The sequence below is a fragment of the Typopeltis vanoorti genome, chromosome 18, assembly GCF_054136105.1.
Source record: "Typopeltis vanoorti isolate ZY-2024b chromosome 18, IOZ_Tvanoo_1.0, whole genome shotgun sequence".
NCBI lineage: Eukaryota > Metazoa > Arthropoda > Arachnida > Uropygi > Thelyphonidae > Typopeltis > Typopeltis vanoorti.
Window position 1 is genome coordinate 97,086,398 of NC_143566.1, and position 17,370 is coordinate 97,103,767.

The window sequence follows — 17,370 nt, forward strand, 5'->3', positions numbered from 1 at the left end:
GAATTCCTCGCAAATCTGCAGGAACAGGTATTGAAGAACCCTGGCATTGGAATTCGGGCTTTGTTCGTGGAGTTGCTAACTGTAGTCAAGCCCTGGATAACAAAGGTAGCCAATGGTAGGCCGTATGTATGGCAGCAGGATTCGGCCCCTTGCCACACCTCTGGGAAAAGTCAAAAATGGTTGTCTGAAAATTTCTACGACTTCACCAGTCCAAATGTTTGGCCTCCAAACTCCCCAGACCTTAACCCCATGGATTATTTTGTATGGGGCGCAGTTGAAAAAGACACCAATCGCACTTCCAGTAATACAAAAGCCCAGTTAATGGATAAAATTAAAACAGTTTTTGCGGCCCTTCCCAGGGAGACTGTAGCATCAGCTTGTTCGAGGTTCCGAAGCAGAATTGAAGCTGTGATCGATGCTAATGGTGGTTATTTTGAGTAAATCTTGTTGATAGTATTGTAATTAACTCTGCCTGTAATGTTTTTTTGTCAATTCATTAAATTTAATAGATACAAAGAAGATTTTCTTTTTCCTTACGAAACTGTCAAATTTATCCCGAACACCCTGTACATTATTCCCAAGGTAAAAAAACTTATTTACATATATATATATTTACACACACACATAATATATATATATTTTATTTTTATTTTTTTTTACTCACACATCCATCCATCCATCCATATATATGAGAGAGAGAGATTTCCCGTAGTACAAGAATCCTGAAATCTGAGCATTATTACACTCATTACGAGTCTTATCAAAATCAAATCTTTCTTTCATCGGCAGGTCAACCATTCAAGGCTGAAATCAAGATACTGTCTGATACCACCGTTTAAGAAATGCAACCATGTTGGATAAACTTTGAATTGCGGGAGCGCGCGCGCATACACGCACACATGCTATAAAAGCCAGAAAGTTCAGTCAGTGACGCCAGAATATACAGTAGATACGTAGTTGAGTGAGGATCGTGTATCCAGTTGAGGGGGGGGGGGGTGTAAGGGCTATTTTAAATCAACATAAATGTCGACCCCATGGGTTATGATCGGTCTAATTCATTATATTTGACTAAAAACTGGGATAAGACGTACATGTAGTAGATTTTTCGAAACACTAAAAGCAAGCATTTCTTTTAGATAATGCAATGCAAGTTTAAAATCCGACCAACGAAAAAAGGTTTCGGTTATAATACACTGAATTTACTTAATCTTATCCGAGTTCTGGTTATGAGACCACTTTTATTTCCCACATGTTAAACGAATGCAACACATTATCCTTTGGACTGTTTCAGCATCGTGTTGGTTGATATGCTAAATACGCAAATGATTTCAGCCAAGTTTTGGATCATGCGCAGAACATTTTATACAATAGAAAAAAAATAAAAATTTATAACTACCGCAAATATCTACTGATAGATCATCATGGAACAGTTCTGGTTCAGTATTTGGCAGTGGATTGTTCATTGAATTGTTAACTCAATGCATGAAAGGATTCATTTGAAAACTGAAATATTCAGTGATCAGATACTATTCGCAGCTGCCAATATTTACCGAATGGTATAGAAGTTCAGCCTAGTAATACATAATTGGATTAATTAGGAGAGAAACAAGATACACATCCTGTTTAATGACGATTATGTTATTTAGGCCACATCAGTTTTTTCACAGGGAGCTCTTTCAAAGATTGGGTCGTTAATAGAAAAAGAAAAAAGTTCTGATGGGTATTTATACCACCATTCTTCAATGGCATCTTGGTAAGGTAATAAACCAGATTCAAAGGAAAGAATGCTTCGAGTTGATACTAGATGGCGCCACTAGAAACCCATCCAAATGGCAAAAGCAAGTGTTTTCTATCCATCCCCCACTACAAAACAAGATATCGATCAGTTAATAAAATCAAACACTTATCCACTAAAATATTTCTTAAACTAAAAAAAAAAAAAATCACACACTTCTGCAGCCAGAAAACACAAATTTCATATTTATTATAGTAGAATGTCAAGAGTTTACAAAAATACAGATTCCTGCTAGGAAATGATTTGCTTTTAAAGTAGTCAGGAATTTAGAACTCTGTTATGGTAAGTAAGACGAAAACGTTTACATTATCTCACGCATGTTGTCAGCCACAAGTATTTCCACAGTTTCAATGCAACCTCTTGAATGAAAAAGTCGATAAATTTATTAGTTTCTAAGCACGATATTCTGAGTATCAACAGTTTGTCTGAAAATTATTTGTGTATGGAAAGGGGGAGAGAAATCCTTACATAAAAAATTCAGCACAGAAACAAGTTATTTTGATACGATGGGCATCATCTTCACATAACGGAGTTCTAAATTCCTGACTACTTTAAAAACAAATCAATTCCTAGCAGAATTCTGTATTTCTATAAAATCTTGACATTTTGTAATACAGTTTTAAAAATAATCAATTTTTTATTTGATATGTACTTTTGTTTCGTTTACGTGATTATGCTATACCCCAATACGGAAACAGTAGGGAAAACAAATAGCCGTCAAACTGCAGCGCAGGTTGTTCACCAAAGATCAAGAAGAGAGAAGGTAACGTTATCACTCAAAACCGTTAGCTCACTACTGATGAGTTCCTCTGAGATGTTGAGAAACAAAAAAAATTTCAGGTAATCGCAAAGATAACAGGGATAGCTGAATCAAAGACAAGTAGACAATACTCCATAAGAATGAATAAACCATGGAACTCTTAACGTGTTCTAGACTGTCCTACCAAATCCATGTAACAATCCAAATATATATATATATATAAAAAAAAAAAAAATGAGAAAAGAGCAACCAACGCGGAGAAAGATTATTGTATCACACAGTGCACACTTCTCTGGTCGCAAGTGAGTATACTCGCTCATAGGTTCCCAGGAAGACAATGGTATCCACTATAAAGTTTGATGAAAGAAACGTTTTGTAGTGCAGTCTCTTTCACAAGTTGATCCCATTAGTGTCTTTCTTATTGATAAAATAAGTATAAACTTCTATGCCTGCACTTTTTGTCCTTTTAAAGAATTTCTGAAATACATAAGTTATTTCGGTGTACGGTTTCTTGATATCAAGTTCAACCAATGATAACCTTAATCTGGAGTTTTATGTATGGTCCAGCAAACAAACATTGTAGGTCATAACATTTTACGACATTGTTTTTTTTTTATACAAGTGGATCGTAAAATTGATATCCTTACAATATCCAATTCTCACTTGTGTACCCTCTTCAGGAAACCGTTAACCTCCCCCCCCCCCAAAAAAAAAACTTTACGTGTCAGTTATTATTTACCTCATTGCTGTTCAAATTAAAATTCTAAATGAATTATTCATATGATTTCAGCAATGACAAGATAAAAAAAAAATTTATACCTTTGTTTAACATTTCTGTCACTCTTTACTTTGTCTAAAAGCACAACTTCCCAAGCATACGGTACATAAAATTTACACAAAACATATTTTAGCAGATTTCTGTGTTTCAAGTAAACGGTTAAAATATAGCTTTTAATTATTTTTAATGCAAAACTGATCACAGGGTAACAACGAATGAGATTATAAATGAACAGTGAGACATACACTGGCTGACATGACAATATCGATAGGTGGGGAAAGGGAAATTGAATCAGTTATGTATACAATGAATATGTACATATAAACTGTTTTGATTCCTATTAGCCACTCAAGTATTCCTGCTTTATAAATTATGCTGCAAAACGCACGCGAAATTCCAGTCTTTGATACCCATTCTTTTTTTTTTTTTTTCCAGGGAGATTCCTATTTGATACAATGTTACTTTTCAGATATTTAATCCCTCCTGTTCTTGGTCACCAAATGCCATCAAAAATATAGTATAATAGATCCTGAGCTTATTGTCACAAAGAGTTGATAACTTATGAATGGGGCCGATGACTTTACTTTCTTAAAATTCGAGTCGAGACCCATTATTTCTTGTAATTACATACTAAAATAGTACCTCCAGTATCACAAAACTTAGGTAATTTGCTTTCTCCTCTGTCATTTTTATTGCTCCCTGAAACACGCACATAAGGCTGGGAAGAACATTCTGTGGTATTTCGCTCAGAGTTTCTGTTATCTGTAGTATCAGGCTGTCTTCAGAATAATAATAACAAATGATGTTTCCTCATACAGAGCCAGAGAAATTTGTAACACTAAAAGAAACAGTCTACTTCTAAAACTTTTTAGTTGTAGAATAATGAATAATAAAAAAACATCCAAAAATGCTTCTTATACTTAATTGTTAATCTTGTTAAGCAACTAAAGAAAATAACAATATAAAAGAAATTTTCACGACCTTATCATCCACAATCCTTCTCTCCCCCACCCATCTTTTTTTTTTAACTATAAACAACTAAAATATCTGAAACAGTTCGTATTTAACTTATAAATAGCGATAGTAACCGGTCTCCACAGAACTGGTAGTCTAGACAAGTATTACTCAATTGTTTGCTAAAAACTGTTTACAGACTATTTAATTACAGCTTGTGGCTTTGGATTTCTTATTAATTATAAAATTGCAAGCTTATTAATTGATAGAACGGTAGGTGGTTAATGAAGAAATAAGATGTGTCACAGAGCACGTTGTCCTTTTATAGAAAACATGTTTGGGTCTCCGAGTTCTTGCTGCTTGACAAACACCGTTTTACATATAAATCCATATAACAATTTTTAGTGTTATAATTAGATAGCGTAGGTACAAAATTTGCGATATTTTTACCTACAGTTTTCATTCCTTCAGTGATGATTTAATGTTTAAAATTTATAATCTTTGCAATATTTAAATTGTATATGTTTAAGATGTACAGCGTCTCTGTAGAGCAGGTTAAAGAACGACGAGACATACACCCTTCGAATGAAAAAAAAAAAAAAAAACCTGGATTCGATTTTTGTCATGACAAGAATCTCAATATATGGCCTTTTCAACTGAAAGTGAGTTTGTCGATTTCATACGTAACAGATTTTTTCTTCCGGTACCATGATTTTTGTCCCACGAAACTAGCAAATCGAACATAGAGCATACGCAGTTAATAAATATACTATGTTAATGTGGTGTATGGACTCCATGGTGGTGTTATGTAGCGATTTATATTTTACGCATTTGTATTGTAAATCGTGTGTGTGTGTGTGTGTGTGTGTGTGTGTGTGTGTGTGTGTGTGTGTGTGTGTGTGTGTGTGTGTGTGTGTTTTCTCAATCCAATGGTTGGTGAGGTAGTAATGTTACATTATAGAAAATTGTTACAGAACTAAGATGGTTTCCGCCTTCCTTGTTCAGCATATTCTATGTCTATATATGTGTGTGTTCACGGGGTCGGCTTCGGTGTTTTCAGCAGGCGAAACTTCCACCTTCGTACGAAGCCGGACAAATCGCCTTTGATAACCTGATAAAAGGTTCTTCGCGTTAGACTAGATGAACCCGTCTTTCCAACCAACAGACTCCATCGAACCAACTGAGCTACAGAACCTCTTTTCCTAATGTTAGCACATAAAAAAGTTTTTTTTTTTTTTTTTTTTTTGCAAAATAAGAAACCTCTCGTGCAATAAAAGACTGGAAGTTTCTTTATTTGGAAAAGTTAGAAAAAAACGTTTTCTAATATTAGCTATATGTTTTAAAGAGATTAAGCATATTTCTAAAGTTATTCAAATTCTTATTTGTTTCAGCTGGATTTTTATATATATATATATATATATATATATATATATATATATATATATATATATATATATATTAGTTTGTATTACTGCTATCTAACATTCAGTTTTTTTATTTATTATTTTTTTTTTTGCCTTCGCCTTTTCTTAGAGAATCTGCTTTTAAAAAACAAATTTAAGAAATATGAAATGAGTGTAGTCTCTACAATCTTTTTTTTTTATTCCTATAAGAGGACTATCATTCAGACGGCCATTTGTCATCATTAAGCACTGGAGTTTTAGCAATATGATCGAATCATCCAAAACCAGCTCCTTAGGCGAGAAGTATCTCCAAAGTATCTCTACCGTCCAATCAGATATATTACGTGCCTATTCTTCCTCAATGAGAGTGCTCGATGCTTGGTTTGGTTTTTGGCTTAAGTCGAAGCAGTCAAGGTGGATATTAATTATCTCTTACTAGCGTGTATTCTCTGAAATGTGTTTGCTTGTTTAGCGGATGAAAATCCTGCTACTTTCGTATGATCGGCTAACTCCCTTTCAACTGAAAACGTCCTTTAATGGTTCCCCCCTGCCCAATGTCCGGATGCGAAACTGTTTTTTTTTTTTTTTTTTTCCCTTCAAATGAAGGACAAAAATTTGCGACACTCTGACGACTGCGCCATGGAAACTTATTCCATATGGCCACCTGGTTTATATGATCTTAAATCTGGTCCTGGAATTCACTGTCTGCAGTATAATGCGATTTTTTCCCCTTAATGAAGCGTTCCAGAATGACAGGGATATGTAGTCTCATCAGAGATGCTATCTCTCTGTGCTATCAGTGTTATACTATATACAGGATTTCGACAAAAGAAAGAATGCTGGTTTTTTAAACGTCGGTAAATATTTAAAAAATAATAAAATCAGCACAGTAGTCACAAATATTTTAACCGATGGTCTAGTGTGAGCATCATATTGTGAAATTGAACATTTTCGGAGTACAGCGTTACTAATTTAAATCTTATAGCGAAATATCGCCTGTAGTGTGTGCGCCTTACCCCTTACGTTACTCTTCCAAGGAAATAAACTAGGGTATTGGATCTTTTCTATCCAACCACCTATAGAAAAAACTAAGTTTCCGAGATGGAGAGAATTCTTCTGTATGAGACCAGAGAACTCACCTTCAGCTGAAAAGTCCTTATAAAACACTCTTGGTGTCCTAGAAGGAATTCTAGTTCACGTGTGAAGTGACTAGAACTACGGAGCTACGTATCGGGGAAATAGGCATTCACAGATATTTTGCGTCCTGTAGACTTATGTTTCTCACCAGTGCAATCCTTTAAAATTGCTTAAACCAGTTTCATCCATTTATCATCAGATGGATTAGACTAAGGGATCTACTTAAAAATTCTTGTTGTATTCGAATCACGGACTCGAATTTTGCGAATCATAAACAACACAACTTTTTTTTTTCTTTTTTTTTTTTTGTTCTTATTGAACTATAGTCATCTTGACAGCTACTAGTTAGAACAGGATGAATGGGTTTATGTACGCAACACTAAAAGAGGTGGGCAACGATCTTAGGTAAATATCACCAATTTAGTATGAAAAAGGTGTGCATTTAAAATACCAGCTTTCTCTTGTGGAAACCTTGTCGATATAAGCTGAACATACCGGCCAAAATAATGCGCTACTGAACTGACTGCTAATACATGTAATACTCATAGCCTGGGGACAAAACATATTGTGCTAGAAATATTTCGACATCATTTTCTGTCGTGGTATAGTTTGTGTGTTTTAAAACAGACTCTCATTTTATATACCAATTAACAAACGCTAAAGTGATACAATTTTGCCAATTAGCGTATCCATCTTCTACATGTAATGAAGTATTATTGAAGTGTAGAAGATGTCGAATATTTTTTCTGTCCCTTTATCATTAGGGGGACGGTTGAAAACAGAGACGCAACTGCATTAATTTTGCAGACGGAAACTACTATAGTCTTTCATGTGAAACAAATGATCCTCAAGAGATTTATCAAGATACATCTCGCTTTTCCAAAAAAAAAAAAAAAAAAAAAAAAGTACAGCTCACTGTTCAACAGGTTAACTCAACCGCGTATTGTGACCATCACCCACCTGGCGAAATCAGCATGAAATTACAGGTGTAATTGTATCACGAGAATTAATGGAAAAATTTGCGAAGCCTCGTGAATAAGCAATGAAGACTGTGCTGGAGGTTATGACATTCTAGCTGAGTGCAAACTATGAAGCTAATATTAATGATTTCAATGTAACTGGAGGGCACAAAACTAGGGTTCGAACGCTATCACCACTAAGCATGAACTGTTCACCACTCCTACTACATCCACTGCATTATTTAGCATTTTATATCCATGATTTTGAATATTTAATATATGTAGTTTGTATTCTAACTGCTTCCACTTCTCTAATTTGGTAAACGAATGGGTTGTATAACGTCACGCGTTTTTTGATTTCGGTTTTTATCTACTGGAAGTTATCTTTATTTGACGGTGATTATTATATATGTGGAGGTCGTTGAAAAGTTCTGTAGAGAAGGAAACCCATGACCATGGAAACAAGGGTTTGTAATTTTTAAAGTAGAAATCAGGCATAAGAGTAGAATTCTTCGGGTACAGTCAACTCTCAAATTCATTCAACTCAATAGAAGAAACCAATGTAATAAGTGAATTCGTAATTGAAGAAATGTTATTCTAAAATGGGATATTTTTGTAATATTTGTCTAGAATTTAAGGAAAAAAAAAACAGCGTATAACAATTGACTTAAGAATACAACTAAATAAGTTAAAAAAGATTATGAAATGCTTATTTTATATAAAAACTATTTTAATTATGTATTATAAAATATTATTTCTGAATAATAATGGTCCTCAGACTATTAAAAAAAAATAGTTCGCTCTTAATAGAGAAGCAGTCTTGAAATTTTGATATTTTAGTTTTTCATAGTAAATTAATTAATTATAAAAGCTAGTGTATTAAGTTTTAAAAACGTTCATTGAAAATAAAATAAATTATATTATAATATATTTATATAATAATTGTAATTTATAATTAAATTTATTGTACACAAGATACTTAAAGAAGTACCCCGTAATCTATAATGGAAATAATATATTTGGTTGCTAACTTCGACAAATAAGCTTTTCAAGGGAATAAAACCTTATAAAATTGTGAAGACATTTAATTTCTCCTTAAAAATCAAAACTTTTCTTTTATTATTAAGTATTTTAACTTATATATATACATACACACATTAAAAACAGCTAACATTAGTACAGCTTCGTTTATTATTTATCTATTTTTCCTAATTTATGAAGTATGCATTTATTTGATAATAAAACAAGATTAATACAATATAAAAAAGTACTGCGTGAAAAAAAATAATAAAAAAAAATTAAAATTTGCTTACCTGCACGGACGGCTGGTGTTATGACTGGTGCAACCTTTTCGGCGGCTCGTTCCTCCAATAGCGGAGTTCCTTCCTCTTGGATGGTGGCATACTCCACTTTATTGCTACGGTTGATTCTTATGGATCCATGTTTCAGTTTATCCGATAAATCTGATGAAAGGGTCTGCCAAGGAATGTATGTAGGAAAGTCCACACTGCTACTGAAACTTTCGTGGATGAAGGTGGAAGCCATGTTTCAGCTCGGAGGCGAGAGCACACCCGCCGGCCAAGCGAGACGCACACAAACACGCGTGCGAGGGTAGTTGAATGAAGGCGGTTGCCGAGAAAGTGTTGCTCTACCTGTCTGCTAACTTTTCCCCTACCTATTTTTTGGGTTGATCTTAGTGCATAGGGTGACCACTAGAGGAACAGTCCCCAATGATGTAGGAAAGGCCTCCGCACGTCACCGTGGCTAAAAGAGGCCGAAGGGATGCAGTTTAACCTTCGAGTTTATTCTGTTTTCTTCTGTGCTTTCAGCTTTCCAAAGAGAAGCCAAACCCACAGGCGAGTCCTTGACGCTGCGTACTCGATCAACGGCCTGGGCACAAGGTCGACACGTGCGATCGCGACGCTGTCGTGCGTCCGTAATCAGGACGTTCCTCTTTCCTCTTTTGAATGTCTCCGCTTCGAACCTAAAACGACTATAAGAAATCGGTGCCTTCGCTACTGACCTCTGACGGCTAGCTTGGACATTCGAAAATGTCACGTGACCGGTTTATTGTTGACAAGGTTACGGGCTCTCAGCACCAGGTTTTTCAAGGCTGCTTCCTGGGGGAATCGAACCATTCAGAAAGCTAAATGGCATAAACATCAGGCAGACCTACGACCTCCAGTCTGCACCAAGTCGTACTGACCCAGAGTTTATTCGATGCTGATACACGCTATGGGCAAAGAAAGATTACTTTTTTGTTTACGAGTAGGACAAAATAGAAGAGGGAAGAAAAAAGAGCGCATGTGGACAGATACGCATCAAGTAGTCCTTGTGGAGGGGACTGGGATTTTCAGAAACGAAGAGCCGATGGGGCCTGTCTAACGTGTTTACACTCACACTTAAGTTACAGACTTTGTTGGGGGAGGAAAGGAGACTAGAATCTCAACTTTTTTTTTTTATTTTTTAATTGCATCATTTAAAGTTTTACGTTTCATTCAGGACCATTAATACTGATGGGCTGTCTGATTATTGATTAAAAATTATCACGAGCTTCCTCAACACCGGACTAGATCTATATTCCACTTGTTCATATTAATTTTATACTGAAATCCCAAATTAATTGCGGTGTTTAGGATGAAGCAATGCCTTGCTGGTGCTAAGAATAAATTTCATTAATAATTGAAAACATAACACATGAAAGTTAGTTGACATAATATAAAAAGCAATCAAATATATATAACACCAGTGTTATGTTTAACATACCTAATTTGTTCCATAAATCTCTAACATATTCAAAGTGCATCGAAATCCTCATACTCAATTTAAGTGAACATTGAAATATATAGTTTCAATTTATTAAATAAACTGCAGATTATTAACTAATATTTAAGGGTGAAAGAAGTTATTATTTGGGAGTCATTTAAATAGTAATCACGAAATCATAAAAATTTATAATTTTATATATTGGTTTATAATGACTAGTTTCGCATTTTTAAAGTAATAATAATCTATCAATAAAATATTTTATTAAATTAGATTCGAATTTTAATAAAATAATATGGTTATATAATTTAAATTATTTTAATTGAGTAATGTACTAATTTGTTTTCTAATTTGAATAATGCAGTTACTAAAATAATCAAGTCCCCAACGATGTGTCATATCCGGGTTCTTTGTATGCCTGATCAACCGTGTCTCAATTTTCATTATCAGTTGAACAAATATTTTCAATCGGACAATTTTGATTGTACAAAGTCGAAGATAAAGATGAATACATGTTCCTTGGCACGAAATATTAAGGTATTTTATGCCTTCTGGAACTCCAGACTGGCAAGTATAACTCGCTCCACATATTGTTCATAATATATACACTTCTTCGTGAGACATTTTCTCCAAACATGAAATAAAATAAACATTTAACATATTAATATGCTGTACACATTGCCCACCATACATCACATATACATACATTGCCCACCACATTATTGAAGTATGGTACATATACACACTTTAAAAAAAAAAAAAAAATCAATTTCTGTTTTTAAAATTTCTCACCACATTGCATTACGATAATCAAATAGCGTTCCAAGAAAAAAAAAAAACAGAGAGAAGAGGAAGATAGCATCCTTATACTTTCACGGCGTTCCAGCGAATATTATTTGAGAGTCAGGGTTCATCACACAATAAAAAGGAATATAAATAACCAGCATCAGAATGATTACTTATGGCTGTAATCGCTTAAGTGATTGGCTTTTATGCTTTCGAGTTATAATCCTGTGTTTATATAATATAATAAAAAACATCTAAAGAATTGTAGGATTTTTACTACTGCTAGAAATACGTTAATGTTTTGATCAACATAAAGAAACTAACTATGCAAACACAGGCAGAAATCTCATATCACTGGTCACTTATTAGAATCATGAATTAATAAGTTGTTCGGTAGCTTTAAGTTCGAATTATAGCTCAGATACAAGATACAAAGTCTGTAAAGATCGAACGGGCACGTGAGGTGGAGGGGGGGTTGCCAATTTATTAAATGGCGATCTACTCATTTTGTTAGAACAGATGTGTGATCATTTGTGGATTCAGGATTTGTGCGAAGGGGATTTGTGAGATTTAACTCCATGAATGAGAACCTCCATGAACCTCGAATGAGATGGAAAATATTTTCCATTTCACGTCTCAAATACTTGGGTGATTGAGTAAGCCACGGCAAATATAATATTCAAAGATTCTGATCCCATTTACCACATTTCACATGCACTGTCATCTTGGCAAGCAAACGTTGCCATCAGAGTATTGTTCCGTAACTAATTTGACCACTTTTTCAGTTTTGTGAAATATTTTTGGCTCGCATCTTCAGTCATATGAATTAACTTTCAGTTAATGATGTCACAAAATATGTGAATTTCCCAATTTGCATAAATAGTCCAATCTCAGTAGGAGGTTGAGTAGGAATTGGACACATACTGTCTTAAAACCGTAAAATCTTAAAACGGTTTATTGCATAAGTCGAAGATTTTACACATTGCTTTTTAACCACAGATTACTTGCTTATTTGCTGTCTTAGACAGTAAGCCAAGTTTCTTCCACTATGTAAACGACAGATAAGGCAAACATTAGATACCTCTTGATCATATGTTCGAGTCTGATATACGGTGACGTTTAGAAACTGTAAATATTCTGTTGGTAGATCGAACCAATTAAGTGAGTTTTTTTTTTTTTTTTTTTTGGAACGTTATCATATTTTTTATGTATTATTGATACCCATCATCAGGGGCGGACTGGAATCAAAAAGTGGTCTCAGAAATCGTCCCCTATATTTTGTCATCGTTGAGATCAATATTTTGAATTACACTCCACTGTCATTATACTACATAGATGCGTTTTCAAAAGGGTTGCGTATCTCGATTCTTCCCCCCCCCCCCGAATAGTGATAATGATATAAATGAAGATTGTTTATCCGATTATTGGCCTAAATCCACCATCATGTTTGTTTATTCTAATTGTTTGGAGCTTCTTATGAGATAAAAGGGTTATACTGAGTGAAAAATTACCACATTTCTATTTATTTTCATTAATTTATAACCCAAATCAATTCTGCTAATATATATATATATTAAGACAGTAGGGATCAAAAACTGTACGGCGTGCATTTTGCAGGATTAGTAAAATGGGAGGAAGAGTCAAACATTATTTATTCTCATATTTCCTTTATTTTTAATAATGTAGCGTGTTTGGCAATATTAAAATCACAAAACAAGAAAGAAATGTAAATACAAATTAAAAGCAAAGTATCAAGCTTAGAATCTCGTTACTACTGACCCCGTATCGTGTGTTTCATGAAACAGACACACCTACTTTCGTATACGAACTGCGTGCTAAGTTGTGTGCAAGACCAATATTTGTATCAGACCGTTTTATTTGTTGTTTCTTTTAGATTATCTTAACAAAAATCTGAACTCAATAAAGAGAGAAGAGAAAACTCGTTGCTGATAAGTGAAGTTTTAATAAAATATAAAATTACGTTATGGTTTTATTTATTTTTTTGAATAAAATATAATAGTTTGTAGTTCTCAGTTTTTTTTTTTTTTTTTTTTTTTCTGCTGTCGTCTTTTTATCCAATAAAAGGGTTTCATTCCCTGGTTCTGTGGACAGCTGATTGCTTTGATTGAAAAGATCGAGGTTCGAATCTCGTTAAAGACACGGTGAACCCTTTCTAGTGATTTTTCAAGTGCAGTTAGCTATGGTTTAAGGACTGACTGATCTCTGAATGCTCATTTCAATATCTTTTTTAATCTGATACGAATGATATTTTATTCGATAGTGGGTTGAAAGTTTCTATTTACTTTATTTATTATTATTTTTTTTTTTTTTGTTATTCTTCTGATTTCTTTTTTCTTCTCCCTCCTCCCTCTTCCTCCTATGGTTCTAGAATCCATATCGAGCCTTAGCCTCCTGAATTTGTTGTCTCCAACTCTGTCTGTCCAAAACTTTTCTTCTCCAGATTGGACATGACAATATGATTCCTCTGATTTAAATTTTCATTGGAAACTCCACGAGGATGTCTCATTTTCTTTATATCAGCGTTCATATAAGATCGCGTAAATCGGGAGGAACACCAAAACTCCGCAGTGAAAAAGGCGCCCGAGAACTCACATAGGTTAGATGTTTTGGAATTAAGGCATGAGAAATGAAGGCTATGAGGTTATTGCATAGTCTGTTAATTCTCTGGTAGGTTTGCTATTTAACGGAATAAAGAAGTCTTCCACCTCTGTATGATTCAAGTAGAGCAATGAATGCTCTCTCATGGGTCTAATATAAACCTGTTGATGGATAAGGGAAATATCACTACACTTATGTTGTTAAAGAAATTAATTGCCTTTCTCTAACCCATTCTCTCAACTCTGCATAATATTCGTATTACAGAATTCGCATCCTTTTGTGTGGAATTGCTATAAAAATGCTTAAAAAGTGATCCAGTCCGCTCCTGTTTATCATCACTTTTATGATCAAACTTTATATTTTATTTTACTAATTATTGACTAATAAATATTTCAAAAATATCTGCATACATAACATAAACAATATAAAATTTTCTATATGGAATCTGTGCACAAGCTCACAATCTTATGATGGAATTAACTTGGGACTGTACGAGCAACAAATTATGTAACAAATGAATATTATGGTAATAAAGAGCATACTAAGAACTTAAAAGATCTCCCAGCTTCCGAAGCACTCTGATAGGAAAGAGAGAGAGAGAAATTCTTATAAAAAAATTTAGTTGTCCATGGCTTAGTTAATTAAAATAAATTATAAATAACAGGTTTAATTAATACAATTTAATTTTAATTTTAAATTTTATCATTAAAATTTAATTAAACCGACGAAAAATATTTTGTATTTCATATATCACATCTTTACTGTATCCAGCAGCTCAATTATAAATGCAGTCTGAGTTCACTGTTAAATTAGGGCACACCGAATATACATTTTGTTGCAAAACGTTTTCGACAGTTTCCTAAATTTTTATCTCAATGTGCGTTTGATCCACCTTTGAAGAATCTAGATGTCACTCTCTTGGGTGGATTTTCTGTTTAAGCGAACATGGTATTTTGGTCTATTCCTTGACAAAACAGGAGTCAGTTTTTGTTGTGAAGTTGAACTTGTTAGTCGTAAGGAAGTTTGACATGTTAATCTGTTTTCAACTGATGAGTTCTAACTGAAAGGACTAAACCAAACATCAATAATGGAAACAACAGAAAAATAAAGAACCAGATGGAAAGAGCATCTAAAATGAATGACATAGAACAGAATATCAAGGAAGGTGATGAACTAAAGGATCGAAGAAAGAGGTAAACCAATGAAATATTGGACCGAGACGGAAACAGGCCTCCTGGCCTAAACTCGTGAAATGAGTCCAGGCAGGAGCTGACCAGAGATGCTTTATAGGGTTTGGATTGGGACTGTGTTCACCAATCTAATCTTTGTATTCCAATTTCTCAAATCATGTCGATCGTCACAGTTCTTGAAATATGACATGTTGCATTATCATGATAATACTAAACTGGACTTCCCACAGCGCGTAACTACCACAGCGTAAGAACACCGAATTGTCCAGAATGGCAATATAACATTTGATGTTTATTTTTCCCAGCACCTAGAATAAGAAGTACTCTTCGAAACCGAGAGAAGCATCTTTACTTCACACTTAAACGCATCCATTGAAACCGGGACTATGGCATTTGATAAGATGTTCTTGCACAAACTTCTGCAGTGTGAGCGTTCAAAACTGCTGGTTGCGATAATTCATCGATATACATATATATACTGGATGAATACACGATTTTTTCAACATTTTCCAGTCCCCTTCTGTTAGTTTGTGGTCTAACTATCACGTCTCAATATTTTAATGACGTCACCACAATTAATTTTAAATGCTGTAATCTTGCAGTAGCACGTAGTAGTATTGTTACACGACCAAACAGGGCCGTCCCTATAATTGAGTGTACATTCTGTATGTGAAAAGCCACCTGAACAGTTACTGAAACTGAGATATCAATTAAAATTTTTAGAAACTTACTCAATGGGATTCTAAATTCATGCACCGTGATAAAAGGCATTTCGGATAATGATTATTGCTTCATTATATAAGGCTAACTGTTTTGATTTATGTGTGCTTTAATAAAATGTCACTTTTAATGTAAACTCATTAATTACAGACGTACTTTGTCGTGTACAATAATATCAGGCATTCAGGATTAAAAATTGTTTGCCCACGGTATTGTCTCGATAAGTGTTATGGTTAGTTCGTTGCTGTGGGGGATAAAGGTGGGGAAAAGTATGATTAATTCATTGTCACGTATAAGCCTAAATACAAATATTTGTCCATCACTATTAGAAAAAAAAAAATAGAACACTAAAACTTTCTCGTGTTGACAGAAGGATCATTACAGGCAGACAGGATTTATTATTATTATTATTATTATTATCGTTTACGATGAGGTAGCGAGATATTGTGCTTTTAAATTTTCTCCACCTGTGTTTTGACATTGTATATTTCATAGCACTTTATAATAAGCGTTTTCTTCACTTAACCTTTCCTCTTCTGTGCAAGGGTTGGGACCGCATCAACGCTCAGCATACGATTTGCAGTTAGTATTTTCGCTCCGCGTTTTGTAATGCCACCTGTGTTTCACCCATCGATTCTGTATATGTATAACGTGACGAAATGAGAGAGAGAGAGGAGGGGGGGGGGGAGAGACTTGTTGTAGAAACTCTTCTATGAGTACATAATCAAATTCACTGACATCCAGCAATGAGTGATTTTAATTGTCGATGAATTCGATTAATTCGAACCGAATCATCCATATACAATAGCAAAACTGCAGTCCGTTATAAAATACAAATAAAGAATTGAATTCTGTATTATACTTCAATCCATATTAAAAAAATAAAAACAAACACTTTTTTTTTAAATTTATAGCAATATCAACAAATATTATGTAAAATTTGTAATTATGTAAGAAATCCGGTATTCAGACTTTTAAAAGTATATTTTGTGGGAGGAATTGAAACAATGGCAAATGCGTATAATCTACAGTTTTTTCTGATGAGTTGTTTTTGGTAACAGTATTTATTTTATAGTTTGTTTCTCAGAATGCGGAAAAGTTAACTACATTATCTATGGACAATAAATTTAAATATAATACATTTTCCATTTGTTCGAGTAATATTTTGATAAAATCTGCCAATAAGCCATAACAATTTTCTCAATAGAGCAATGTAAACGGGAACAAAAAATTAAATCTTAAGAAAAGTTCTTTGATATAAGGTAAATCGTATACATTTGGAACTTATTTTCTTTCATAATAACAAATGATGGCAAAAAATGTCAGGACTTCTGCTTACTTACTATTTTAAATAACTCTTTTGACTAATATTAGAAAATAAAATCTAAATTAACAAATAAGCTCTTTTTTCACTTCAATCTGACAGTCGTTTTTTTTTTTTTAATTTTAAAACAGAAACCGAAATTTTATGCAAATGGACTCGTACTGTACGATTTGGTCACT

At 33.9% G+C, this 17,370-nt stretch overlaps 1 protein-coding gene across 1 annotated transcript in view; it reads right to left on the reverse strand.

Moving 5' to 3' along the window:
- The window catches only part of LOC150096971 (sodium-coupled neutral amino acid transporter 7-like), a 188,645-nt gene that overhangs the window by 169,106 nt on the left and 2,169 nt on the right, over positions 1-17,370 (reverse strand). Inside the window, exon 2 of the mRNA XM_090408104.1 lies at positions 9,100-9,779. Coding sequence (XP_090264230.1) covers positions 9,100-9,331 — 232 coding nt within the window. The 5' untranslated portion in view covers positions 9,332-9,779. The remainder of the gene's footprint in view (positions 1-9,099; positions 9,780-17,370) is intronic.